This window comes from Raphanus sativus, chromosome 2 (assembly GCF_000801105.2).
Source record: "Raphanus sativus cultivar WK10039 chromosome 2, ASM80110v3, whole genome shotgun sequence".
Taxonomy (NCBI): domain Eukaryota; kingdom Viridiplantae; phylum Streptophyta; class Magnoliopsida; order Brassicales; family Brassicaceae; genus Raphanus; species Raphanus sativus.
Window position 1 is genome coordinate 9931021 of NC_079512.1, and position 25126 is coordinate 9956146.

General features: G+C 36.3%; 2 protein-coding genes across 7 annotated transcripts; one reads left to right on the forward strand and one right to left on the reverse strand.

Moving 5' to 3' along the window:
- Nucleotides 1–4406: 4406 nt before the first annotated feature.
- On the forward strand, nucleotides 4407–5707 carry LOC108839667 (transcription repressor MYB6). Its single transcript, XM_018612420.2, has 3 exons — nucleotides 4407–4699; nucleotides 4785–4914; nucleotides 5075–5707. The coding sequence occupies exons 1-3, from the start codon at nucleotides 4567–4569 to the stop codon at nucleotides 5520–5522; spliced, it is 711 nt and encodes a 236-aa protein (XP_018467922.1). The 5' UTR covers nucleotides 4407–4566; the 3' UTR covers nucleotides 5523–5707.
- Nucleotides 5708–11485: 5778 nt separating this feature from the next.
- LOC108839668 (E3 ubiquitin-protein ligase UPL1) lies at nucleotides 11486–25077 on the reverse strand. Of its 6 annotated transcripts, XM_056997734.1 has the most exons (20): nucleotides 24774–25077; nucleotides 24608–24683; nucleotides 24502–24533; nucleotides 24323–24376; nucleotides 24131–24226; nucleotides 23837–24043; nucleotides 22665–23740; nucleotides 15983–22580; nucleotides 15574–15891; nucleotides 15217–15418; nucleotides 14881–15134; nucleotides 14494–14762; nucleotides 13216–14332; nucleotides 12988–13134; nucleotides 12811–12891; nucleotides 12504–12729; nucleotides 12270–12409; nucleotides 12063–12169; nucleotides 11815–11981; nucleotides 11486–11733 (listed from the first exon to the last, which is right to left on the reverse strand). In XM_056997734.1, exons 4-19 carry the CDS (start codon nucleotides 24368–24370, stop codon nucleotides 11879–11881), a joined length of 10989 nt encoding a protein of 3662 aa, XP_056853714.1. In that variant the 5' UTR covers nucleotides 24371–24376; nucleotides 24502–24533; nucleotides 24608–24683; nucleotides 24774–25077; the 3' UTR covers nucleotides 11486–11733; nucleotides 11815–11878. The 6 variants fall into 6 exon arrangements, with proteins under 6 accessions (XP_056853714.1, XP_018467927.1, XP_056853707.1 ...); XM_018612425.2 differs by having other exon boundaries at nucleotides 15983–23740; nucleotides 24335–24376; XM_056997727.1 differs by having other exon boundaries at nucleotides 11486–11712; nucleotides 15983–23740.
- Between the last annotated feature and the right edge of the window lie 49 nt (nucleotides 25078–25126).

Sequence of the window (25126 nt, forward strand, 5' to 3'; positions counted from 1 at the left end):
AGCAATATTTGGCTGAACTAAAGATTCGACTTTGTGTGTGTAGTTTTTTACCTCGGTTTTTTTAATTCATAACCAATCACAATTATTTATTGCATTTATATACAGAAGTCTCAACCACTGCTAAGTTCGGCAATATATGAAACTTCCAATTTTTAAAAACATTCTCATTCCAATATTTTAGTTGATATGAATCTTAATAATTTTGTAATTTTTTTAAAAAATGATATTATTTAATAATTGTACGGAAAGAATTTCAGTCCACTAATACACATATTAAAAATGCGAGAATTAAAAATAAGTTGATTAAAAAATTAGTATAAACATCTTAAATTTTCTACAGGTGAAGTTAAAAAATTAGAATATAAACACATTAATTGTCAAATGATTGTGAGTTCAATCAGCATATTCAAATTGAAATCGATTTGAAACTGTCATATAACCAATATAATGTGAAAATATTAAATGACAATATTTTTCTTTTAATATATAGGGAATAAACATATCATGCCAATTGAGCATTCTTTTCCGGAGAAATTACGCCAACTAACAAAAAATACACAAATTCATTAACTACCTAAAATCACCCTTTCTCTCCTACTATCAGTCTATAACTCTTTCTACCTTTTCTGTACATATGTAGTTTTTATTTTTTGGTTATTCGAAAAATAAACCCTTCTTTTTTAACCTTACCAAAAACCCAAAATCATCCTTTTTTCCTCCTACCAATGAGGAGAAAAGTTCCCTTATTTTTGTACTGTTTATAATTATTTAATCACCTAGATAGAGTAGCGACAAAACTATGTTGTTTTAATGTTATTCTTTTTTTAACTGCAGTTTACAAATAAACAATACATTTACATTTGAAATAATCATCGACTGTTTTTAACAATTTTAATGTTACCCATTGGTACAATATTATATTTGAAGGTTGTGGAACCACTATATCAATTTTAATGTTACCCATTGATACAATATCATATTTCTTATTTAAATTTCTTATTTTTATTGAAAAGGTTACTCTATAATAGAAATAAAATGTAATTCAAAATTTACCATGAATATATTAGTTTCCATAAAGACTCTGATCCTAGTAGTATATATGAATAAAAATATACATAGGAAATAATTATATGTGTTTTAAAAAAATATTTATAAATTCTCATATCATATTTCTGTGTATCAATCGCTTTCTTCAAGTTTGGTCACACAAAAATATTGTAAACTCAATATAGATTGCACAAAATAAAATGTAACATATATTAAATAATTGTCTCAAATAGCTCCACAACAAGTGTTTGTTCTCAAACTAATACTCAAATAGTTAAAATAACCAAAATAAATTTTATTTAAACTATAAAAGAAAATTATATCATTTTCTACAAATACATAAAATTAAAAATATTCAAATGATTATTCATAATAAAACTGAAATATTATTTTTGAAAAAAAAATAATTTAAAAAAAAATTCAAAGATCTTCCTATATTTTATTTCTAATTTTTCTTTTTCAACTTTTTCTTCCAAAATTTACCAAAACAAAATTTATTTTAAGAAAGTTAGGAAGCATTTCCTAAATCTATATGATATTTTTTTTAAATATATTTTCCTGATTAGGTATAGTATCTTCACTAAATATGAATTTTTATTTATTTGCAATCTGAGTCGTTAATCACAGTATGATAGATTTTTGTTCCGAACAGTTGTTTAGTCCACTTGTAATCTAAGTAATAGAATATTTGTTTGATGAAAGAGAAATTCGATAGAGTTTTAGAAGATCACTGACTTAAGCTTAACAGTTTTGATCTGCCGTTAAAACCAATACAATTTGAACAAAGATGATGAACTTTGAATCCAACACATGTACTGTGCAAAGAGCTGCAGAGGCAAAGATACTTGGTGCGTGGGTGGAGAAATTGCCCACCATGATCTTTTTATAGGTAGTGTAGTTTTATAGAAAATGCCAATGTCTCTGTTGGAAACTTTTATTTGTATGTGTATTAAGAGTTATTCTTGGGTTCACCCCCTAGGGTGAACCTTTAGGTTCACCCACCAATAGAAACTTGTCATTTTAGATTCAATATCTTTTAATTAAGGAAATAAATAATTTGTCAAATTATATTATTTTTTCAAAATAAAATTTAAAAATAAATAAAAACAGTATATAAAAACGAATTAAAAAAAAATTAATGTTGTCAACAAAACACTAAACCCTAAACTCTAATACTAAACCCTAAACTCTAATACTAAACCCTAAACTCTAATCATACACCCTAAACCCTTGGGTAAACCATAAACCCTTGGAAAAAACACTAAACATGTTGTCAACAAAACACTAAACCCTAAACTCTAATCCTAAACCCTAAACCCTTGGGTAAACCCTAAACCCTTGGGTAAACTCTAACCCTTAGAAAAACACTAAACATTTGGATAAATTCTAAACTATAAATCTTAAACACTAAACTCCAAATCTTATAAATAAATATTTTTAAAAATAATCTTTACTGAGAACTATTGTTATTTTTATTTATTTAATCTTTTTATTTATTTTAAAAGTATAATATAATTTGGCAAGTTATTTTTGTTTCCTTAATTAAAAGATACTAGATTTAAAATAACAACTTTCTATTGGTTGGTGAATCTAAAGGTTCACCCTAGGGGGTGAACCCAAGAAAAAGTCGTGTATTAATAGTGTTTTTAAATTTTGTCTCTGATAAAATTATTTCTAGATCGCATACCAGAGGAAGGTTAAATGAAAATTTTTCGTTTAGAGCGTCTTCAAAAAAGCTCTATCTCTTTAAATATAGAGGTTCTTGCTTTCCAAAAACAAATTTTAAAATTTTAAATTTAGAGTTTCGAGAAATGAAACTTTATATTTGAAATTTCACTAATCAAAACTTCAAATTTGAAGTTTCATTTTTTATTTGCATTTTGATCCTTATAGTTAGTAATATATACATTTATGATTCTTAAGTATTTTTTTTGTTTATCGTTTAATCTTCAAGTTTTTCATATTTCATAATTATTTTAGATTTATTTTTATAAATTCAAGTTTTACAGTAAAATTATATTAAAAAATATTTAATAAAATTTATTATTTTAAAACTAGAATTAGACAACAAAAATATTACAAAAGAAATTTAATAATTTTTTTTAAAGTTACATGAAGACAAAAATTATTAAATATAGTTAAATATTACAACAACACTAATGGTCAAAAAAATTTGCTCCGGAACTTCACTAAAATATTGTTCAAACAAATTTGTATAACTGAAGATGAAGAAGCATTACAAAAATATTTTTAGAGAATAATATGGTATTCTCTTGTATTTTAATATATGTATATCTATTTATAATTTTATATTATAGTGTAAGATTTTATTAATTTATATTCTTGTAATATGTTTTATGCTCCTTCTTTATAATTTTAAGAGGTCTTCAAGGTTTTTGCACAAATATTAAGAAAACACAAAATTTTAAATAATTTATCTTGGTTACATAAAATAATAGTAAATAAAATTAATTTAACTTATAAAAAAAATATTTTGTAATTGGTTACAAATTTCAAATGACATTAAATTTTATCTAGAACTATGAAAATATCACTTATTTGAGATAAAATTGATAGATAAACACTTTACAATTTTGTAATTGGTTAGCTATTTATATTTCTTTTATAGATCTACATTAATTTTAATAAATATAACAATTATAAAATAAATTACAAACAGTTTTGAAGTTAAGATTTTATAGAAGAATACTTTATAATTTCGGATAAAGAATTTCACAAACTCTAAAATAAATATTGTCTTTAGAGATGCTCTTATAAATATATATATATATATAATGAACCGGCACCGCAACACCCCGTCAGAAACAAAATCCACCGAACTCCAACCAGATTGCATGTTCATTTCTCACGCTAACCCCAGCTAATGATCAAATCCCTTGCAACCGGAATTAAAATACAAGACAAAACTCTGAAATATCAATTCTACTGAGTCCACTTGAAATCATTCGGAGTTGAATCATTATAATACTATTATTCTTCCTCCGCAAAAGTAACTTAACGCCATATATATTTTATCCCATCAGTAAACAAGGAACTTTTTAAAAAATAAAGAAAATTCTTGAAAATCTGAAAATCAAAAGGACGAGAAGCCTATCTTTCTTTGAAAATTTAGGAGAGAAAAAAGTAAAATTCGTAGAGCTTTCAACAATTTCATATTTTTATTTTAAAACTCCCAACTAATTATAAGAAATATCCATTTTTCTTCAACAAAATAATAATTAAAATCCAAAAGAAAAAATCAGTTTCTTCTTTGTTTTTTTCCTCTGTAAAAGAGAAAAAAATAAACGAAAACAAAATTTAAGAAGAAAAAATAAAAGAGTCCCCTACCAATTCGCCCACACACGACACAACAAAGCACAGCCTCTCTCTCTCACATAATCACATGTAGTCATGTACCAACTTGGTCAAAAGTCACTTCTTTTTATACAACTCAAAACTCTCCTCACATCTTGATCTCTTTTCTCTCAGACACACACACACACACACACCTTCTTCATCATGGGAAGGTCTCCATGTTGCGAGAAAGCCCACACAAACAAAGGAGCTTGGACCAAAGAAGAAGACCAACGTCTCATCGATTACATCCGTAATCACGGCGAAGGTTGCTGGCGTTCACTCCCTAAATCCGCAGGTTTGACAAGTTCTCACCGATCATATTCTTAAGTTCCAATTAAAAAAAACCATGCTCTTATATATAAATCTTTTGATTGCAATAGGATTGTTACGGTGTGGTAAGAGTTGTAGATTGAGATGGATTAATTACCTTCGTCCGGATCTCAAACGTGGAAATTTTTCTGATGAAGAAGACCAAGTCATCATCAAGCTACATAGCTTACTCGGCAACAAGTAAACAAAGTTTCTATCTCTCTTCTTCTATCTTTCTTTCCCGGAAAAAAAACTTCAAAATTATTTTTTCAAGAAAAAAAAAAAGAAACTCTTCAAAAATTTTCAAGAAACAGAACAGAGTCACCATCAGTTTACGAAATTTTAATATTTTTTTTTTCAGATGGTCATTGATCGCTGGAAGATTACCAGGAAGAACAGATAATGAAATAAAAAATTATTGGAACACTCATATTAAGAGGAAGCTTCTCAGCCACGGAATCGACCCCCAAACTCATCGTCCGGTTAAAGATAACGTCGCCGTGACTGATGCAAAAACGGCGTCGTCACGATTAACAACCACTGTTATTGTTTCACCTCAAAACGACACCGTTGAATACGCTTTTATAGTCAAACCGAAGACGGAAAATTCCTCCGATAACGGCGCGTCCACAAGCAGCACGACAACGGACGAGGATCTCCGACAAAACGGAGATAGTTATTACAGAGATCATTCAGGAGATATGGAGCTGAATCTTGACCTAACTCTCGGGTCCGGGTCCGGGTCGACTTCTTGGGTCGGGTCTAAGCCGTGGCGGGATACGGCGATGGCGGCGCGTTTGTCACTCTAGTAAGAATTACGAAACGGCAAAAATCTCCCAAAAATGGGTATTTTTTTAGATTTGTCTTCTTGTGTGGGTCCTTTTTGAATATCTATAGACATTGTTTTACTTCAGTTCTTGGCATTTTGTTTTGATTCTGTTACATACTATTATTACCTCTTGAAGTAAACAATATTACAATAGTCATTTTGATACTTCTAACCAATTGTGATGATTTTAATAGTTAGTAAACAATATTACATTTTGTACGAAAGATATATTATTTTACCGTTGTGGTAAATTTTTTACATTGTTTCTTAAATATTAACTACTTACCAGTCGGTAAAACAAGAAGTCAAAACATGCTTTAAACCGGTATCAATTATAACATCACTATCTTCTACTTACTTTTTTAACTATCCTACAATCGTTTTTTTGTTTTTTTGGTAAGAATGTTAAGTTCTTAATAAGTGTCGATTTGACAAAAACCATCAAAACTCTCTCTCTTGAAATCCTCTGACCTCTCTCTAAGACAAAAGCTCCGCCGTGATTACCGATTCCGGCCGACGGGTGGGCTATCATAGCCACCGTCGGTCCGGCTCTTCAATTTGTTTTTTTCTCTTTTCTTATGTTTAGTAGTTTACCGGATCGGTTTTATCTGATGTTTTTGACTCCGGCGGCGCGCTTGTCTAACGGTGGTCGTCTGGCTTCGATTCTGGCGTCGCCATCTTCTCTATGGTGTGTACGGCCGGTTTTCGGTGGTTCTCTGACGTTTCCAAGCTTTCGTATCCAGGAAGAGATCTCGATTACTTATCGATTGATTCTCCACGCTGGAAGTAGTGGGGTGATGAAGTTGGATGCGGTTTTCCCGCATGCCGAAAGTGTGGTCTGGTAAAGCGGCGCTCGTCTAGCGGCGGTCTTCAGCTGGAGATGACTCGCTGAGGAACCCCGCTGAGGAACCCTTTATCTTCAATACTGTTGTTGGAGGTGGATTGTTGGCGACAAAGTTGACGGAGAAAGAGTCTTCGATTTGGTCTAGTGGGATGTCGGGATCCGGTGACCGGAAGTCTACACCGGCGGTTTCGGTTTGATGCGAAGTGGAAGCGACACGTGTAGCGTGCGTTGGTCAAGACGGACGCGTGGAAGCTTAGCATCGATCTCGGACACGTGTGTTAGGATGGCGCCGTTTAGTTTTTATAGGTTGGGCTTAGGCTCATTTTCGTTTTAGCCTTCTCGGACTTTTAGTTTGTCGGGCTGTTGCCTTGTTTGTATGTATCGGTTTGGGCTCGTCCTCTTTTGGACCTGTCTGTTTTTAATAAAATCTTCAGATGGCAAAAAAAAAAAAAGTGTCGATTTGACAATCACCAAAAGAGTGTAATATTGCAAAGTATAAAACTAATATTATAGAGATATATATGAACATTTTTGATTTCCAAAAAAGTATTATAAAAAATAATAAGCATTACCTACCAGGAGTGAAATGTGAACAGAGTTTTGGACTATTTCGTATATTACTTTATTCTTTTCTTACATGTCGATCTAGATAGGTCATAGATAATGCTGATGCAGAAGGCTTCCAGAAACTTGAACTAGTTTATAATTACCGGGGAACTAGTGGCAAATTGTACCTAATTATCTATTACTTTAAAGTTATATTTTCAGCGTAATGGCAAACCAAATAAAATTTTTCACAAAAGTAATTCAACTAAATTATTTTAAGTTTCTTAATATTTAAATATTTTTCCTATCCAATTGAATACTTAGTTAACTATTCTTTTATTTTAAATGCAAAATTGTAAGACTATATCTATTATACTTAAACTATATTTATTTTAATCGAAGATATTAATAAATTTCAAATAAAATACAAATTTTCTCTAAAAGTTTTACAAAGAAAGTTAACTAAATTATGAATAATCTTAAAATGTGTAGAAGTTTTAAGTTTTAAATATATTTTTTTGTTTAAATAAAAAAATACTTTCCTCTGAATTGAGTTTTTTCTTAACTTAATATTTTTTCCGTAGTTTACTTATTTTCTTTCTTAAAATTTAAACTAAAATTAGAATTTTTATGATTTTTCTTATATCATAGAGATTTTAAAATTTTCATTTGAAACTTATTAATATTTTTTTGAAACTACAAACTTATTAATATTTTGACTAAAATAAACATAATTTGGGTTTGAAAATAGGTATAGTTTTAAAAGTTTGCATATCAAAATTAAAAAAATAATTAGTATACATATTAAAATGCATAGCAAAATTGTTTAGGTATTAAAAACTTAATAAAATTTAGTAGAAATATTTTAATAGAATTCCCCTACTGTAAAATTACAATATGGACTCAACCCGACATTGCTGAATGCACAGGAAATGGAAAGTGAAGAAGCAGCTGACTGATACGGAGAGACGGAAAAAGATAAAAAGAAAAAGAAAATTTATATTAACAAATAAAAATATAAAAGGAGAATAAGATAAGGGAAAAGACATGTGACATGTTTTATGAAGGTAGGTGGCCGAATCTGTCATTATAAGTTATAACCATACTGTTACCAAACTAATTGACTTTATCTAATTTGTTTTCATCTAGTCTTGATATATATATATCCGAAACAAATATAGTAATCCGAGTCTCGATAGAACACATAATATCAAGAAACTCTAATATCAAAATGGTCCTAAAGGCAAAGCAAAATATTAACCCACATAAATGTTTCTCTAGCCAATGTTTGGTCGACGTCACATAGGAAAAAAACAATATAAATGTAAAACTATAGAAAGAATCATGTGCGCAAGAGGAGGAAGAGGGTATGGGAATGTGGATTTAGGTGAGATCCAGCCAAACATGATTCCCTCCTTTCCTGGAAATAAAAAGTTGTCACACTCTATTTTATAATAATAAAAACTTCCCATAACGACTTTAAAGTTATAAGAATTGATATTTTCTTGTTACATCTTCTAGATAGACTAGATAATGAGCTTTATCACCAAATTTAATCTTCAATATTCGTATTCTGTAGATTGGCGGTGAGGGATTCTCAAAACAGATTCAAAAATCTTAATATTAACATAAGTTTTGTAACAGTCTGAAATTTCAACTTAATTTTTTTGGGTTTAAAGGAAAACCTACCACAGTCATGGTCCAACATGATAAAATTTAAGGTCTTCTTTTCCCTCTTATAAATAAAAGAGGTTTCAACATTCTCAGATTGTAAAAATCTAATCATAATGTTAACGGAACTACAAGTATGGCCAAACTTCTCAACTAAATTAGAAAGATTCAAAAACTCTTAAGATGTGCTATATGGATTTCAAGAATCTGCTACATTCCAAAGACACATAATGTGATAGCTGATTCATTAGTTAAGACTGCTCATACTTTTTATAGATTTTTTTGCTACTTTGATTGTTTTATTTCGATCTGATTATTCAGGCCATCTCAAGTTTGAGTAGTAGAATAATTGTTTGTTGTAAAAAAATAAAATAATAAAAGAGGTTTTCCTGTTTTCTTTTATTCGGAAACTAAAATATAACTTTGTAGAGATCTAGAGAAGCCAAGAGAAATCTAGCCAGTGAGGAAAGAGAGAGTGGGAGGAAAGATGAAAATCTAAGGAAGGAAAAATCATAAAAATGAAAAATATGAACATGTATCTAAAGTCGAGAATATGTAGAAATGCAAAGAAAAAAATAATAGGATAAAGATAATGAAAATATATTGAATGCTAAAAGTTCTGCAAATAGATAGAGTTACAGATATAATATCAGTAATAGTTTCTAGTTTCAATGTATTGAGCCTAATTTGAAAGCTTTCAAATTTCAGTGGTTTAAATTAAATTATTTAAATTAGTTTTTATTTGAGTATTTGAAAAAACCAAGCAAACGTCTTCTTAAAATGCAAACACATGAGACTAATGTTAAATTGCTCCCATTTAGTTTGTTTAAAGCAAGTTCCAATGTATTAAGCCTGGAGTTATAAAAATCGGTCTAGGCGGCGTCTAGACAGCCTAGTTCGGTGCTACCCGAAACTATTTTCTTAAATCTTTTTTGTACTGATTTATGTGATTCAAATTGGTTTAATCTATTTTAAATCGGTTAAAACGGTTTAAATCAATCTAAATTAGTCTAAATATGTTAAATTAAATAATAATATTATTACAAATCTACAAAAAAATTTCTAATTTCTTTTTTTATATTAATTTTGATAACTAATCACAATAAAATAAAATAAAAAGTTAAAATTACATTCTTTATGAAATAGAATGCTAAAAGATAATGAAAATATATTGAATGCTAAAAGTTCTACAAATAGATAGAGTTACTGATATAATATCTGTAATAGTTTCTAATTTCACTTAATTTAAATATTTTGTCATACTCCATTTATTTCATAAAGAATGTAATTTTAACTTTTTATTTTATTTTTGACACTACATTTTCAATCCAATTTTTATTAAATATCTTTATTACCCTTTTAAATAAACGATAGATATTTATTCAAATCATTTTTATTTAAATAATAGTTAATTAATTTTTTAAGTTTAATTATAAAATTATTGTGATGAATTATCAAAACTAAATATACAAAAAAAGAAGTTAGACAAATTTGTAGATTTGTAATAATATTATTATTTAATTTAATATATTTAGACTAATTTAGATCGATTTAAACCGTCTTAACCGATTTAAAATAGTTTAAACCAATTTGAATCGCATAAATCGGTATAAATAAGATTTTAAGAAAATCGTTTCGGATAGCACCGAACTAATCTGCCTAGGCGCCGCCTAGACCGATTTTTAGAATCCCCGGGCTTAATACATTGGAACTTGCTTTAAACAAACTAAATGGGATCTCATGTGTTTCCATTTTAAGAAGACGTTTGCTTGTTTTTTCAAAAACTCAAATAAAAACTAATCTAAATAATTTAGTTTTAACCACTGAAATTTGAAAGCTTTCAAATTAGGCTCAATACATTAGATTTTTTTGAGACGACAAAAAAAAAACATTGGATTTTTTTGAAAATCAACTAAATGGGAGTAATACATCATTAAACTCATGTATTTCCTTTTCCAGAAGACGTCTGCTGGTTTTTCTCAAAAAAAAAAACTCAAATAATAATCTAACTAAGAAAGTTAACAGAATCTTGCTAGAAATGAAATACCAAATTATAAAAAAATGTAAGCTTAGTAAGTTTTTCTTTTTCTTTTTTTGCCTAGAGTAAGCATAATAAGTTTAAAACCTTTAAAACTAAAGAAGAAAAATATGAACTATAAGACGCACAATATATTTAATAAATAATTGAAGAATAATAATGAAAGTAGAGAAAATAATATGAAAAACAAAAAAGAGTGTATGAACAAATAAAAATATAAAATTTCAAAAATGAAAAGGAAAGGAATCAATAAAATAAAAGTAAAACATAACAAACATCAAAATGGTTAATCGAAATGTTTTAAAATATTGTAAGATTGGGATTCTATGAGCCAAAAGAATATGACTAACAAACAAGGATAGATTCCGAATTTGTAAAATATTTATTCTGCTTACTAACTTTGTATGTTCCGGGATGTGTAAAATATATAAAAAGGATTGGATGGAAATGGCGGTCCATTATACATTGGAACTGGATGGTTTCACAGGCGAGATGTGATCTGTGGAAGAATGTAGGGAGAGGTAAAAGAAGAATCAGAAGAAGAGGCTGCAGATAGGTACGAGAAAGAGGTAGTGGAGTTTAGAGTAGAGTCTCACGTGTTTCTCTTGCTCCCTCCAAACTCTCGGGATGCTCACCTCTTCTGCTTAACCGCACTTCTAGAGGGGCTGGAGGAGATTTACAGGGATGGGTATGCAGTATGTGATAACAGGAGCACTTGTGGTAATAAACTGGCCTATATATGAGGGCATGTTGTTGAGGAAAGACAAAATGGAAGATGCCAAGGACCGTTACAGTCAAAGCATTTGTCTTGCCTTTGTCTGCTTGCACTTGTATCGCGTTGTCGTAGTGGAAGATAAAAACCAATGTATTGATACAATGGGCATCAGGATTGCAAGTACTAAATAGTGTTTGGGAAGTTTGCAACATCAATTCTTCTATTTTTAAAGATTTTTGCTTTACAAAATCTAAAGAAGAAGAGAGAAATCCTAATAGTCTAACATATATGGACAGATAAAAGTAGCCTCTCCAGTTTTCTATCTTTATCCAAGCTGCCTGCAAATCTTAGAAGATCTGCCATGGAACCAATGAAATCTGAATGGTAGAAACATTAGTTACAAAATAGCACTCTATGGAAGAAAAAAAAGGAGGATGTACAAGTATGATGAAGCTTACTTGCTTGTATATAACAGAGAAGTCGTCACTGGTTCTGAAGGTGACCTGTTTCAAGAAGCTTTGTTCAAGCAAACCCGAAACCTTCACTGGCTTCGTGAATGGCAAGTAGCAGGCGTTCCTGAAGCTGCTCCTTAGATGGATACTCAGGGAGGTCTAGTTGGTTAAAACTGCAGCAGAACAAGTAGAGATGAGAGAGAGAATTATTAATCGGTTTATATGAGAGTAAAGGCTTTGTAGTGATTTCCAACCATGTATGAGCTGATGGCAGCCGCTCTGGACCTCCATATGCTTTGTGGATTTGTAATCTTTGAGGGCCAGATATACCTTGCAATGCCTTGAAACCTTCTAAAGGAACCTGAAAAAACAGAGATACAAGATTTCTGAGGATATGAAGATAATCATATCAACCAAATATTTCAGGTGAATTCGATAGAAGCTGCTAATATTTGGTTTACCTTTGATGTTCCGGTGACAAACTGAAGAAATCTAGCCATGTCTTCTTTGCTAAAAGCTTTAACGACCTCCCAGAACCAATGAATAACAGGGGATCCTGCCGCATAGCTGGTATACTCCGTATTGGCTTTAAGATCATCGACTGAACCAGAAAAAGAAAAGGGAAGATTGTTATTATTACTTAAATGCATAGACAATCACATGTAAACAATATTGAACAATACGATTCAACATACAATCAATCTCAGGCAATCCACTGATGAGGAGCTCGAGCTCTTTATCATTAAAAATGGATACGAGCTCACGAGGTATCAACTCATTAAAGCCTTCAAGGAAGGCGTTGATTTGAGGCCGAATCGCATTGGTAAGTATATGTCCGGCCACAAGGTCGACATATTCATGTTTTGTATCTTCTGTCACCCGTATGTTTCGTCCTCCAGGTTTAAGCTCATAGTCCGTCACCTTTTTTCAGTTAAAATAAAACGAACAATTCAATACGACGGTATAATGAACAGAAAAGCAAACATTTATTTTATCACACACCTCAGTCTTTTCGTAAAGAATGTGTTTTTCCTCATCTGCGTCCATACTAAATGTGAGATCGAGTATGTCATTCACATCATTCTGAATGAACAGAAAAAGGGTCAAAGATGCTAACTTCAATTTCTTGACCTTTTTAATAATAAAGAAGAAGGTAAAATTAAGACTAGCTCCACAAACCTCTAACAGCCACTTCAAATTCTTGTAGTAATCAGGATCCACGGCCTCGATGTCATGATAAGTCACCTTCACACCGAGTATGTGTTTATAAAAGGAACGAGTGAAATAAACATCCAAAAGCTGCCCATCAAACAACGCCTTCGCCACCTGCAATGACATCACAAACACATCAGATAGACCCAAAAAACAAACAATTGGATCACTGCAACGACAAGATCCTGCTATTACCATGCGACCAACAAATTTGAAGTATGACAGATGCTCGGTTTGGTAAACAGAATTGGGATTAGGCTGGAAGGTGGCATCATTTCCAACGGTGGTGAAAAGCAACGCTCCTTTGTCAAATATAACTCTTGACAGTAACTGATACCATTCTCTTGTAAGACCACCAGCATCAATACCTTCCTCACCTTGAAACTGCACATTCAGACGTCCTTTCAGATCCTGTGGGGAGCGCATGCGTAACTGGTTGTATGAATCTTCCAACAAATAAGCTCGGCGGACGCTAATCCGCAATGGCCCAGAAATGTGTTGATCATGCTGGTGTCTTATCCTTGATCTGAAGTAGACTTTCTTGTTATCAAAATCAATCAGCCTTGGTGCCTTGAGCATCACTGAAAGGGACTTCTCCAGTAAACTTGGATTTTGCCTAACAAACGAATTCAACAGTCGCCTATGCTTCTCCGCAAACTTTGAAAAGGTAAAAGAGCCATCAGTTTTTTTCTGAGACTCTGCACTGGTTTTAGATGATGAACTGTGAGAAGACTCCTTTACTTCTCCCGCTGTCACATTCCCATGATCCTGCTGTAATATTGACGGAGTTTGAATTTTCTCACAGAGAACAAAGAAAGCCTCAATAAGAGGTAAGAGCCTTTGAGTTCCTGGAGAAAGAGAGGACGGAGGAGAGACCCCTAGGACATGATCACCGGAGTTTGCATTGGAAACGGTTGTTGTAGCGGCAGTATGATCCAGCTGCAACTCATTCATGCTGATGCACTGGCTAAGTTCTTGCCAAAGGGGCTCCAATGCCACGTTTAGTCTCTGCATGATGTTCTGTTCCTCTTGCTCTGTTTCCTTTTCGGTTCCCACGTTGCTATTATCAATAGGGGAAGTTAGTGAGCTAAGCACTTGTAGAACACGGAGAATTGAAGCACCTGCCATGGAACCTGTACTATGACTAATCTTCTGCGTATTGCTCAGTGTTGCTAGCTCACGCACAGTTGAGGCACTCAAACCACTTGCCAATTGTGAGAGTTCTTTTGTGAAAAACTTGCGATGGGCCACATCTATGGCAGCCAGCTTCTTTAATACCTCTCCTGCTAATGAGTAAATTTTATCCGATAACCTGTAAGGTATTAAAAAATGTGTCAATCTAAAGAATTCAGGGATATAACTGAAACCAGGGATAACAAAACACCTACGTTATGTAGACTACTACATAAATAAATATAAGAAGAAAGAGTGAAGTAAGGAAATCAATTAACAAACGAAAAGAGAGGTTCTTACCCTTCATATCCAAGTAGAAGGCAAAGATTGCAGAGATCTGACTCTGGCAACTGAAGGAATATGTTATATATATCAGTACAGTTCTTCCTACTTTCCACAGATAGCTCAGCATCACCCAGTAACTCAGGTTCTGCATCTTTTTGTGTTTCAATCGAAGCTTCTTCCCCAACCGGATTCTTCTCTGATTTCTCAGGTATTCCTGAGGACGGAGACCAACCCTCAATTCGGGATGCTGCTGTGTAGACAATTACTTGCAGTAAACCCATGACCTGAAACATACAGAACACTTATCTTGTAGATAGACAATACTGATAAAATAAGAATCACAAAAACTATCTAGAGACTGTAGCGAGAAGATTCCTACTCTGCAAATCATGCTGAACATACCAGTGCTAGATGAGATGTACTTTGCAAAAGCTGAGGCCGATTAAGCAATTTTAGGAAGACAACCAGAGGTATCTCCAGATTCTGAGTGTCTGTCGCATGAGTAGCTTTCTCCTTACCCTTGCCTTCACAGACAGTGGGTTTCTGGGACAGCAGTGACGAATCAAAGTAAAATAACATGTCAGCAACAGCCGAATGATTCGTAGCCAAATAGGTCAAAACCTCAAGCACCCGACGGAATACTAAAGGAGGAAGACCTGTGTTAGGAACAAATAAAGTCAGACTATGCTCTGGAAGCCAGCATGAATAGTAACAACGAATATCAATAGGAAGTACTACCATTCAACAGCTGGGATCGTCCATAAACAACATTTGATTGACATCCATAGAGTCGTTGCGGATTACTTATCGCCAACTCGCTCGGTGATGTATCCATCTCTGGCCTAATCATATCCAATAAAATCTGAACCAAGTTTGCTCTTGTAACACTGTGAGCACATAGATTTAATAGAAGTCTCTGCAGAAGGCCTTTCCCTAGCGGCTGATACATTAAAATAACATCATCGTGAGAAGCTATAAATACATAAGATAGTTCCATTAGAATAGTCAATTAGGCGTTTAGAAATAAGAACCAAAATTATTGATTTATTTCTTTGCCAGAAAGGGGTAGGGAAAAAACTAGGAATGCATCTTTACCTGTGCAAGTCGTAGTAGCCTAATAAGAGATTTCAAAGCATCAGCATCCACAAGAGGTGTTCCTTCCATCTCTTTTACTCTCGAGCCATCTGCAGAAGATGAAACATTCCTCTGACCAATACTGACTCCAACACCCCTGTCCATACCCGTCAGTCTATTGTAACCCAAACCATTCCTTCGATTACTCAGCCTATGGCTACTTCCAAAAAGATTACGAGCCTGATAGTGACTCATTGCTCGGTCTCTGAGCATCCGCGCTTCCGCAAGCAAAGGTGAAGGCAAAGCTGCCAAAACTGCTTCCGAAGAAGTTAAGAGAACCTGAAAGTAGAGATACAAGTCTCTTTCACGTTACAACCAGCTCCTAATTCAAATCCAATTACAAAATTCAAATCAAGCTAGAGATACAAACCTCTTCACGCAAATCAGCAGGTAGAGTAGCAATAATTGAGGCGTTATCCATGTCAACTGGTTGTCCTTGTGACTGTTGTACCATCCTTTGGGCTCTTTGTTGAGCAAGAACTTCGGTTTGGATATCTGGGGGAAGGGCTGCCAAAAATTCAGGATCTATGTCGTCTACTGCAGGGGGTTCATAAGTTGGAGGCTGGACAGACTGAGCTTGCTGGGAAGCAAGGACTTCTGCCCGCAAATCTTCAGGGAGCGCATCCAAAAAGGTAGGATCAATGGAATTTTCTCCAGGTGCCCCACCGTCCAAGCTACCTTCAGCAACTTGTACATCATTCCTTGCATCTTGTGTAGCTTCCATGGATAAGAGCTCATTGTTGTCACGAGCCAAGAGTGAAGGTTCCACACTGTGATTTCCCTCTACATCATCACTACTCATATCTACATCCACACTTGGTTGGCAATTAGAATTAGGATCATTTACTGGAAGAGGCATCCCCGTACCAGACACGTTTTGAATACTATACGTATCAGATTGATCCTCGGCAGTGGAGACATGATTCACTGCTTCGAGGCCTGCTTGCTCATTAGGTACTCCATCACCTTCCCCAACTTCCATTCCGTCATTCTCATTTAGTGTACTGTTCAGAGGAAGAGGCTGCATAAGTTCATGCTCCGGTGGACATTCACCTGCATCTTGGACGACAGGAGAAGCTAGATTAGCTTGATCTTGCGAGATACTTCCAGCTGTTACACCAGGTGGGTTATTGACATTGTCATGGTTATTCAACAGTTCAGGCGCTTCGTTCTGTTGACCCGCGTCATTACTATCTCCCAAAACGGTTTCGCTTTCAACAGATGGATGATGCTGCTGCTCTTGGACTTCTGTGCTATTTATTTCCCTTTCGACAATAGTATCTGCTGGAGCACAAACTCGAAGGTTGGAAATAAAATGTTCTTCTATCAACTGGGCAATCGACGCAGATTGGCTACTTGGCTGAGGATGACCTATATCAGTCCAACGACTGTCACCAACCCCTCTTCTTGATGAATCCATACCCAAAACAGAATAGTCAGTCAAAGGAGGAGGTGCCAAACTACCTCCTGAACGATCACTGAAAGGATTGCCTGGTACTTGATCAAACGGTAAGACTGGTGTATCAAACATGTAAAACTGTGCTACATCATAGTTTCCCGCTTCTGATTGTCTGGGTAAACTGCCAGCACTTGCTGAAACTGAGGCTGTATTGTTAGTTTGCAAAGGTCTCGAGAAGAGCGGATGCTGAAAGCCATGTACTTCTGAAGCAGATCGATCAAAAGATCTGCCTGTTTGACGTCTACGCTCAAAACCCAAGGGTCTCCGCAGAGCAAACAGATCGTCCACATTCACTCCTTCAAACGGCTCCGCTGTAATATCATCAATAAAACCGTTTCCACCACCAGATCTCCCAAGAATTTGAAAGTGGTCTAGCCCATCAAGAGCTTCCCTCCACCGCACCTCTATTACACGATTCTCATGGAAATCATCCTCATCTTCGTCAATCATGTCATCATTATATTCATCTTGAAGGCCAGTATCTTCAGGGTCTTCCACATCAGTTCCAGCAAGAGACATAACACCAGCTCCATCTTCCACTAAATCTGCATCCTCATCATCCTCCCCTTCGTCTCCCATGTCATCATCTCCATCATCTTCGTCCCTATTTTCAACATGAAAACTCATTTCGATTTGATCACCCTCAATCTCTTCTCGCATGAAATCCATCTGAATAGGTTCAGGCAGTGTAGCCGCTGTCGCCGCCTCGCCTTCTATCCTCATCTCCTGAGGCATAACTTGGGTTCGACTCAAACCCCTTTCACCTTCGCTTTGAGAAGAAACTTGAGACAACTCTTGTCCATTCTCTGCTGCATCAGTTACTTGCTGTAGACAGCCATTGTTCTGGTTTGGCACATCGGCTTCAGCCTCAGTTGGAGTTCCAAGACTGTCATGTCTCTCATTAGAATCTGTGTTCCTTTTCCCGTCTGGTCCTTCTGATTTTAGCTGCTCGGCAGTATTTGCAGCCCTCGTCAGTGTCTCGAGAGACTTGAGAATAAGTGTGACAAGCTTTGGAGCATCAGGGTGGTCAAGATCAATCACGTGAAGAATGCTGGTCAGACATTGGATAGTTCCCCCATCTATCATGCTCTTTGCAACATCAGGTGAGCAACCACAACCAGGTAAGTTGCTGGAAGAAGAATTCTTCATTAAGATCGAATAAACCAGGTTGGCAAAAGCAAGAACTCTTTTATCAGGCAACAGAACACTTTGACTAGAACTCTTTCCCAATAAAGCAAACCCAGATAAAACTCTCAAAAGCTCACTGATTATTCTTCTACGTCCTTCACTGGAACGGCTGCACAAAACGACCAGAAACCAAGACGCTTTTTCAGACAACTTCTCCTTCCATTCTTCAGGTCCAACAAGCTTTTCGAGAGATATAGGAAGCAATCGATGAATGACATGGTAGATTAACCCTCCATTGCCAGGAGAATCATCATGCAGATTGGTTCCCCGAAGCTGAGATATCTCTGTATCCTGTCTCAGTATGACACCGGCACCATGCAAGTACATGAGAACAATATCACTCAACAACTTCAATATAAATGTTACCCTGGCCAATTCTTCAGATTTTTCAGATCCAAGTTCTGCCTTCTCCGGATCACCAACTTTTGATTTACCCTTTACTTTAATTGCTGGCTCATCGACCTCCATCGAGATTAAACCAGTTTCAACATCTGCATGCCTCTTCACCCCAGGAAAACTTAAGACAATGTCAATAAGCTGATCGATAACTTGAACGAAGTTAGGAGAGACTCTTCTGTGGCTTTTTGAACATTTCCCGGACCCATCATGAAGCTTATTTTCAGATATTCCAAGGGGTTCGTTCAAAGATAACCCATGGTCACTGCCAGAAACTTTTGGCTTTTCTTTTTCCTTCGACAGTATCACAAAGTCCCTCCCTCCTGATGACTCAAGCAGACAAGTAGAAGCCACAGCTTTCATAAACACCACAGGATCTCTTGATATTACCGGTGCCATTGTTGTCAGAAATGTCAGAGGTAATATCTTACCTATATGTCTCTTCCCACACAAGGTCTGTCGTATTTCTGATTCCATGGCAATTTGGAGTGTTTGTGGATCTTCAACCAGATGCCGTACGATAACAGACGCAAAAGTATCATACCCAGGGAAAAAGCAATTTTTGGGAAGATTAAAAAGTGAAGATAAGCCTCCATTTTCCAGAAACTGGATAGCTAAAGCATGAGATTTTGTTAGACGAGCACATAACTGAAGAGCAGCCTGCATGATCATTGCTGGAACACACTGCTTTATAAGGCCACATGCGATTAGTAGAGCTTTTCGACCCTCTTCCATGGCCAGATAGCCTGTAGATTTTCCAAAAATTGATTCCAAGGCCTCATTTGAATCCCCGTTAGCAACATCAAAAGATAACGCTTTCTTTAAAGCTGCTGAGTCTTGCTGACAACCGCTTAGCTTTAAAGATCCACGTTGATTTTCTTCCACACTTTCAGACGAGATTCTAGTCTGTGCCTGCAACATCATGCTCAAGATAAGAAGCAAAGCACTAATGCATTTTGGAGCCAGAATCTTAATTCCAGATTCACTCTTTAGCTTGAACTCTGTTAAGATATCAATTACTACAGTCACAATACCATCCTGTGCAGCAATTTCTCTGGTGTGATCATCCTCTGAGAGAACTAATGCTAGAATGTGTGGTATCATAGTCAACGCACCAGCATCCTTGGAGAAATCAAGTTGTACTAGCTTCAATTGCTGAATAAGATAAGAAATGATTTTCGGTCGATCCTCTCCTTTGTTTCGGCTACAGAGTGTTACAAACAAATCCATCAGTGGAAAAGCCATAGAATCATCACTCTGAAATAACTTCACTGATGCAGCAATAACTTCATCACTAGATGGTTTTTTTGGAACCAATTCTTCCGGCAGAACATCTACTAATTTTTCTGAACCATCAAGTTTTGGAGTTTCAGATGCATTGCCAAGAGATAGTGCCAGTGCTTGAGCCAGCTCATTATCTTCTTGCACAGGATCCTCAGGATTGGTAACCAACCACTCCATAGCCATTTCAACATTGTTTGTTCCAACTCTTCTTAACGCGTCTTCTGCTCTTGACCTTGAAAATCCCATTTCAACAATTGTACCAACAATGTTTTCATCAGGCTGTAGGGGCAAGGCTCTTTGGTTTGTACCCCGGGTAACACCACCTCGATTTTGTGTAGCATCCACAACACCCGAGTATATATGTGTAACAAGGGAGGTAACTGAAGCCACAAAACTAGGATTGCAATTGGGAAACATAGGATGGTTCCATACAGGTAATATGACATCCAGGACCTGAGACTGCAGAACTCGCACGAAAGTCTCGGGTTCCCTTGGTACAGGAAAAAGTCCGATCGACAAACCAATTGAAGCTTGCTCTTGCTGGACAAGGAGTTGCGTTTGAGAAGTGGGGGCTGGAGATAAAAGAACTGTAGAGTTAACAAAATAGTCCAGTGCTCGGCAATAGTTTTGTAGAGTATCCACCAGCCACGCACTGTGAGACCATGTGTTCCTTTCACCGGGTTTCTCATTCTCAGTTCCAGATGCAGGAATAGAAAACAGCACTGTCCAAAGCAACTGGCTTGTTGCTTCAAATGTGGTGAGAAGTTGCTTAAATGTTCCATGGACGTAAAAACTATTTACCATAGCTGTGAAGCATACCCTTCTTCGAGAATCAAATGTTAGTGAAGTCATGTCATCAACCACTTTTCCAAGGTACCGGCATTTGCATTTTACGGACAGAGAGCTGTCAAGCCCAGTAGTAACACTATACCCCACGAAGTTGAGAGCTTCAAGAAATACTTTAGCTAGGGCAGTACCAAGCGTCTTAGATGCTGAACTCAATGGTGCTCCATCAATTCTGCGACGATTAGAAGAAGTGAATCCTTTCACAAGGGCAGTGAAAAAATAACGTAGGGTACTATTCAGCCTGTCCAAAATTTCAACAACGAGAACTTCAGTGCTTTTCTTATTCAGCTCATGGGAAGATGACGTTTCTGGTAGATCAAGTGGAATCTCAGAATCAAAATTAAAAGGCTCCAGGTGTCGACGAGCTCTCCCACCCCTCATTCGGGCTACTGCATGTCGTGTACGACCATGAATACCTTCGCCAGCACGCACAACGGACATATATTCACGATCCCCACGCCAAATGGACTGAGAGCTACTGCTTCTAATGGATACAGGGTTCCTGCATCTAACTGTTGAAGCATTGCTTGAGTCCTCATCATTCTCTCTTTCAGTAGTACTTGATGATGCTGAAACTGAATTATCAGGTCCTCCATCAACACTTTTTGTTTCGTCATCCTGGGTATCACCACTTAAAGCCATCTGCCAAATCATTTCTTTGTATGTTATACCAAGTGCTTTCAGTACATCAGCATCAGCAGCACTTAATTCCGAGATAGCCGAAGACGTTCCTTTCAACAAAAAGTTGGAGAGAGACAACATGCTTTCTAGGCAAGAAAGGGATCTCAAAATCTTCATCTGGACCGCAGACTCTAACTTAAGAAGCTGAGTTCCTTTAATGGCAAGCAAAAGGTCATTGGTGCTATTCAGATGTTCTCGTAGGTAGGAGCACACTGTCCGGGAAAGACCAGCAGAGTGCTGAGGGGAGAACTTCTTAAAAGCAACAGAGAAACCTTGACCAAGAGAGGCTGACAGAGGCATAAGAGGTAAACAGAATAGCTGCAAAACAGCATCAATTCCTTTCTTCTCAACAAAAAGTGAACATACTTCAGCATTTTGAAGAACTGTTTCAAATAGCCGAGCAACATTACATACACAATCTGGAAGAAACAACTCAATGTTTGCTGAAGCAATATCAGAAGATGGTTCCGCCTCATATGGAACCGCCAAGCTCTTCTCATCTGCGTCAATTTCCATCGGAACGGTAGCAGCATCAATAGCCACGTTTGCTGAAACAGAAGTGGTGGCATCCATCCCAGATCCAATAATCAATATGGAGTTCAGGATTTCTATGAACATATCCACTCCATAAGTGCGCAACGAAGATTGGTGTCTAAGGAGTTCATCAAGCCCACTTGACAAAGAACCAGGTGTATCGCCAGTAAGTGCCCGCAGATATGATGGCGAAGTAAAAATTTTGATAAAACACCTCAATGCGTTTTGGTCCTTTACAGCTTGAAGACCGCTACTGTTGAGACACAGAGCATCCAGACACTGCGGAATGCAAGTTATGGCTTCTGCGGAGCAGATGACCTCATCACATATAGCATCCAGAAAGGCAGAAGTTAACCCAGCCGAGTCTAAAGCATTGAAACAAGTGGGATCTTTATGAATGAGATCACTCATGACAGTGGCAGCAAGCGAGAATACTCCACCCCCAAAATCTTTTGCTCTTCGGAAGATAATGCATAAGCACTCAGGCAACAAGCTCTCCTCGGAACCATAGAGGTTAGTGTTACCGGGAGCATAAGTTCCAAGAGATATTGCACGTAACAACGCTTTTAACAGCAATTTCCTGTGATACAAAATAAATGATTCAGAATAAGGAAGCTGTTCAGCATCAGAACGATTAAGAGAACTACCAAGACTATGTGAATACCTCCCATTACTGTCTGGATTGCAATTTTTGTCTTTTGCATCGTCTTCAGTACGAGAGACTTCCAATTTCAACCGAAAGATCGTATCATCTAAGCCACCCAAATCTCTGAACAAAGCAGCGGCTGGATTGCTGTAATCCATAAAGGCTTCTAGTATATGCACAGCGGTACTGACCAGATGCAAATGCTGGGGATCTGTATCTTTGATGAGAGGCACTAAGGTCGGAATAAGACCAGCTTCTCGCATGGCTGAACATCCAGAAGATGATGAAACCAAGACTGTAACGAGGGATAACAAGGCTTCCGCAAAAGCCAGAGACAACTTGGAAGTATTACGAATAACAGAGTCAATCGCTTTCTGCATAAGGCCAGATAGCAAACCACGATGCCCGCCAGAGGTGACTGCAATCAAAACAGTTGGCTGCCGCGTTCGATCTTGCGATAGTGCAACCAAGGAAAGCAAGCATAGTATCCTTATTCTCTCTGGAACAGTATCCTCATAGCTCACCATTGTAACTAACTCATTTACAAACTCAGGTTCTCCATTGAAGAAAGAAACAACATTCTCAGTGTCGCCACTTGCTTGAACCAAGACAATGACAGCGTATAAGCGAATGCATGTAAACTGCTGCCGGGTTGACAAAGATGGGAACGCTCTTGCAAATCTCAATCTGGTCAACAAGGCAAACCTTAAACTGGGAGGAACATTATGATCAATGACTAATTTGTTCAGTAGTTCAACGTCAGACTCTGCACGCAAGCTGACATCAGGTACATGGATTACTTGCAAACCCCCCGGAAGTTCACTTAATTCATTACAAGCATAAAACTCAAAATGAAGAGTACACCCTAGCTGGTGAGAAACCTGATCGCAACTATTTTCTGTAGCACATGATGTCAAGCCAAGACCTTCCTCTTTTCCTCCCCATCCTTGTGCAAGGGAAAACAGTTTTGAATTCAGAGAAGCATCTCTTATGGAGTATTTTCCAATCTGCCTCTTCAAAAAGGCAGCCAGCGTCTGCAGACAGGCTTCAACGACATCTGCATCAGTAGACGCAAGCAGAAGAGAAAGATGTTGCTGCAGCATGAAGGAACAAGTGTGTCAGAATTAGTCAGGTGTACATATCAACAATTAGCATATAAAGCTCATAAGGGCTTTGTGGCGTAGGTTTACCTCATAGGAACTGTAAAAATGTTTGTTTGTGCAATTCTCTAAGACAATTCTAATGACTCGGAGAACTTGAAGAACAGCATCTTTTGGAAAAGAAGGACCAGATTCCTCAAAGTCTTCCTCAATATGCAGATCCTTCCTGCCTTTTATGTGCTTCTCAAAATATGTGTCAAAGTGATTGAAGAGATCCACCCAATGATGGAAGTCACCCTATATCCAGGACAACCAACCATCATCACAAATCTAAACAACGAGAGTAGTAGACAGAATAAAAAAAAAAACTGAATATTAAGGTACCTTGCCGAATTCCCAGCGAAAAGATGAAAGGGGTTCATGTATTTGGTCGAGAGGAACCGCAGTAACAGCATTGATGAAAGATTTGATTTCGGGAGGCTGGTAAAAAAAAAATGAATCAAAGAAAGGTTAACACAGAGAATAGATACAAGATGAAAATAGAATAGAAAAAACCGCATTGTGTTACTAGTGGACCTCAGTTTTAACCTTAGCACAGCAGCCCACTCCAAAACCCATCTTCATAGATAACTGCTGCACACACACATGAAAAAAAAAAAAAGTTAATACGTCTAGTGTATGAATTAGGAAGAGAAAAGAGTATAAGTGAAGTTGAAATGGACAAAGCTGATAAGCAAGTAAGAATGGTCAGTTACCTTGCCTTTTAAGAAGTTATCAGCAGCAAAATCTGAAATCAAAGAGAGATATTAAAGTATATCATAAAAATATTTAAGAAGAAATAGATTGAGAGGGGAATCTAACCAGAGAAGAGGGAGGATTGAAGAAACTGAAAGAAAGTCAAGAGAAGGAACACTAAGGAACGCCCAAAGGAATTTCACTAGAATCAATCAATCAATTAGAAAGGGGATTAGAAGAGTAGTAGGCTTCAGCTAAAGATTTGATTGATCGATCAAGGGGATGGACTTACTGCAGAATTCCCGAAATCATTCTCTTCTGCACGGAGTTTTCACCATCAATCTCCCGATCTTTTGTGTGTGTACGATGATGATCAATCGGGGATTTCGTGAACGGAAAGTCACTCCGGAGCTGAAGCTATGGACGATCAAGGAAACGATTCACGGTCTGTTATCAGCGGCGAAGATCGAATCAATAAACTGATGGAGTCGCGTTGGTCGATCAAACGTGGTGGTGGTGGAGCTGATCTGATCTCTGGATTATCCGATGGAATCGAAGGAAAGACAAGATTGAGAGGTTAACAAGTCTGACAGGTGGAGACTGTTACTAGCGAGCGGGCCTCGATTTTATCCTTATCACAGAAGC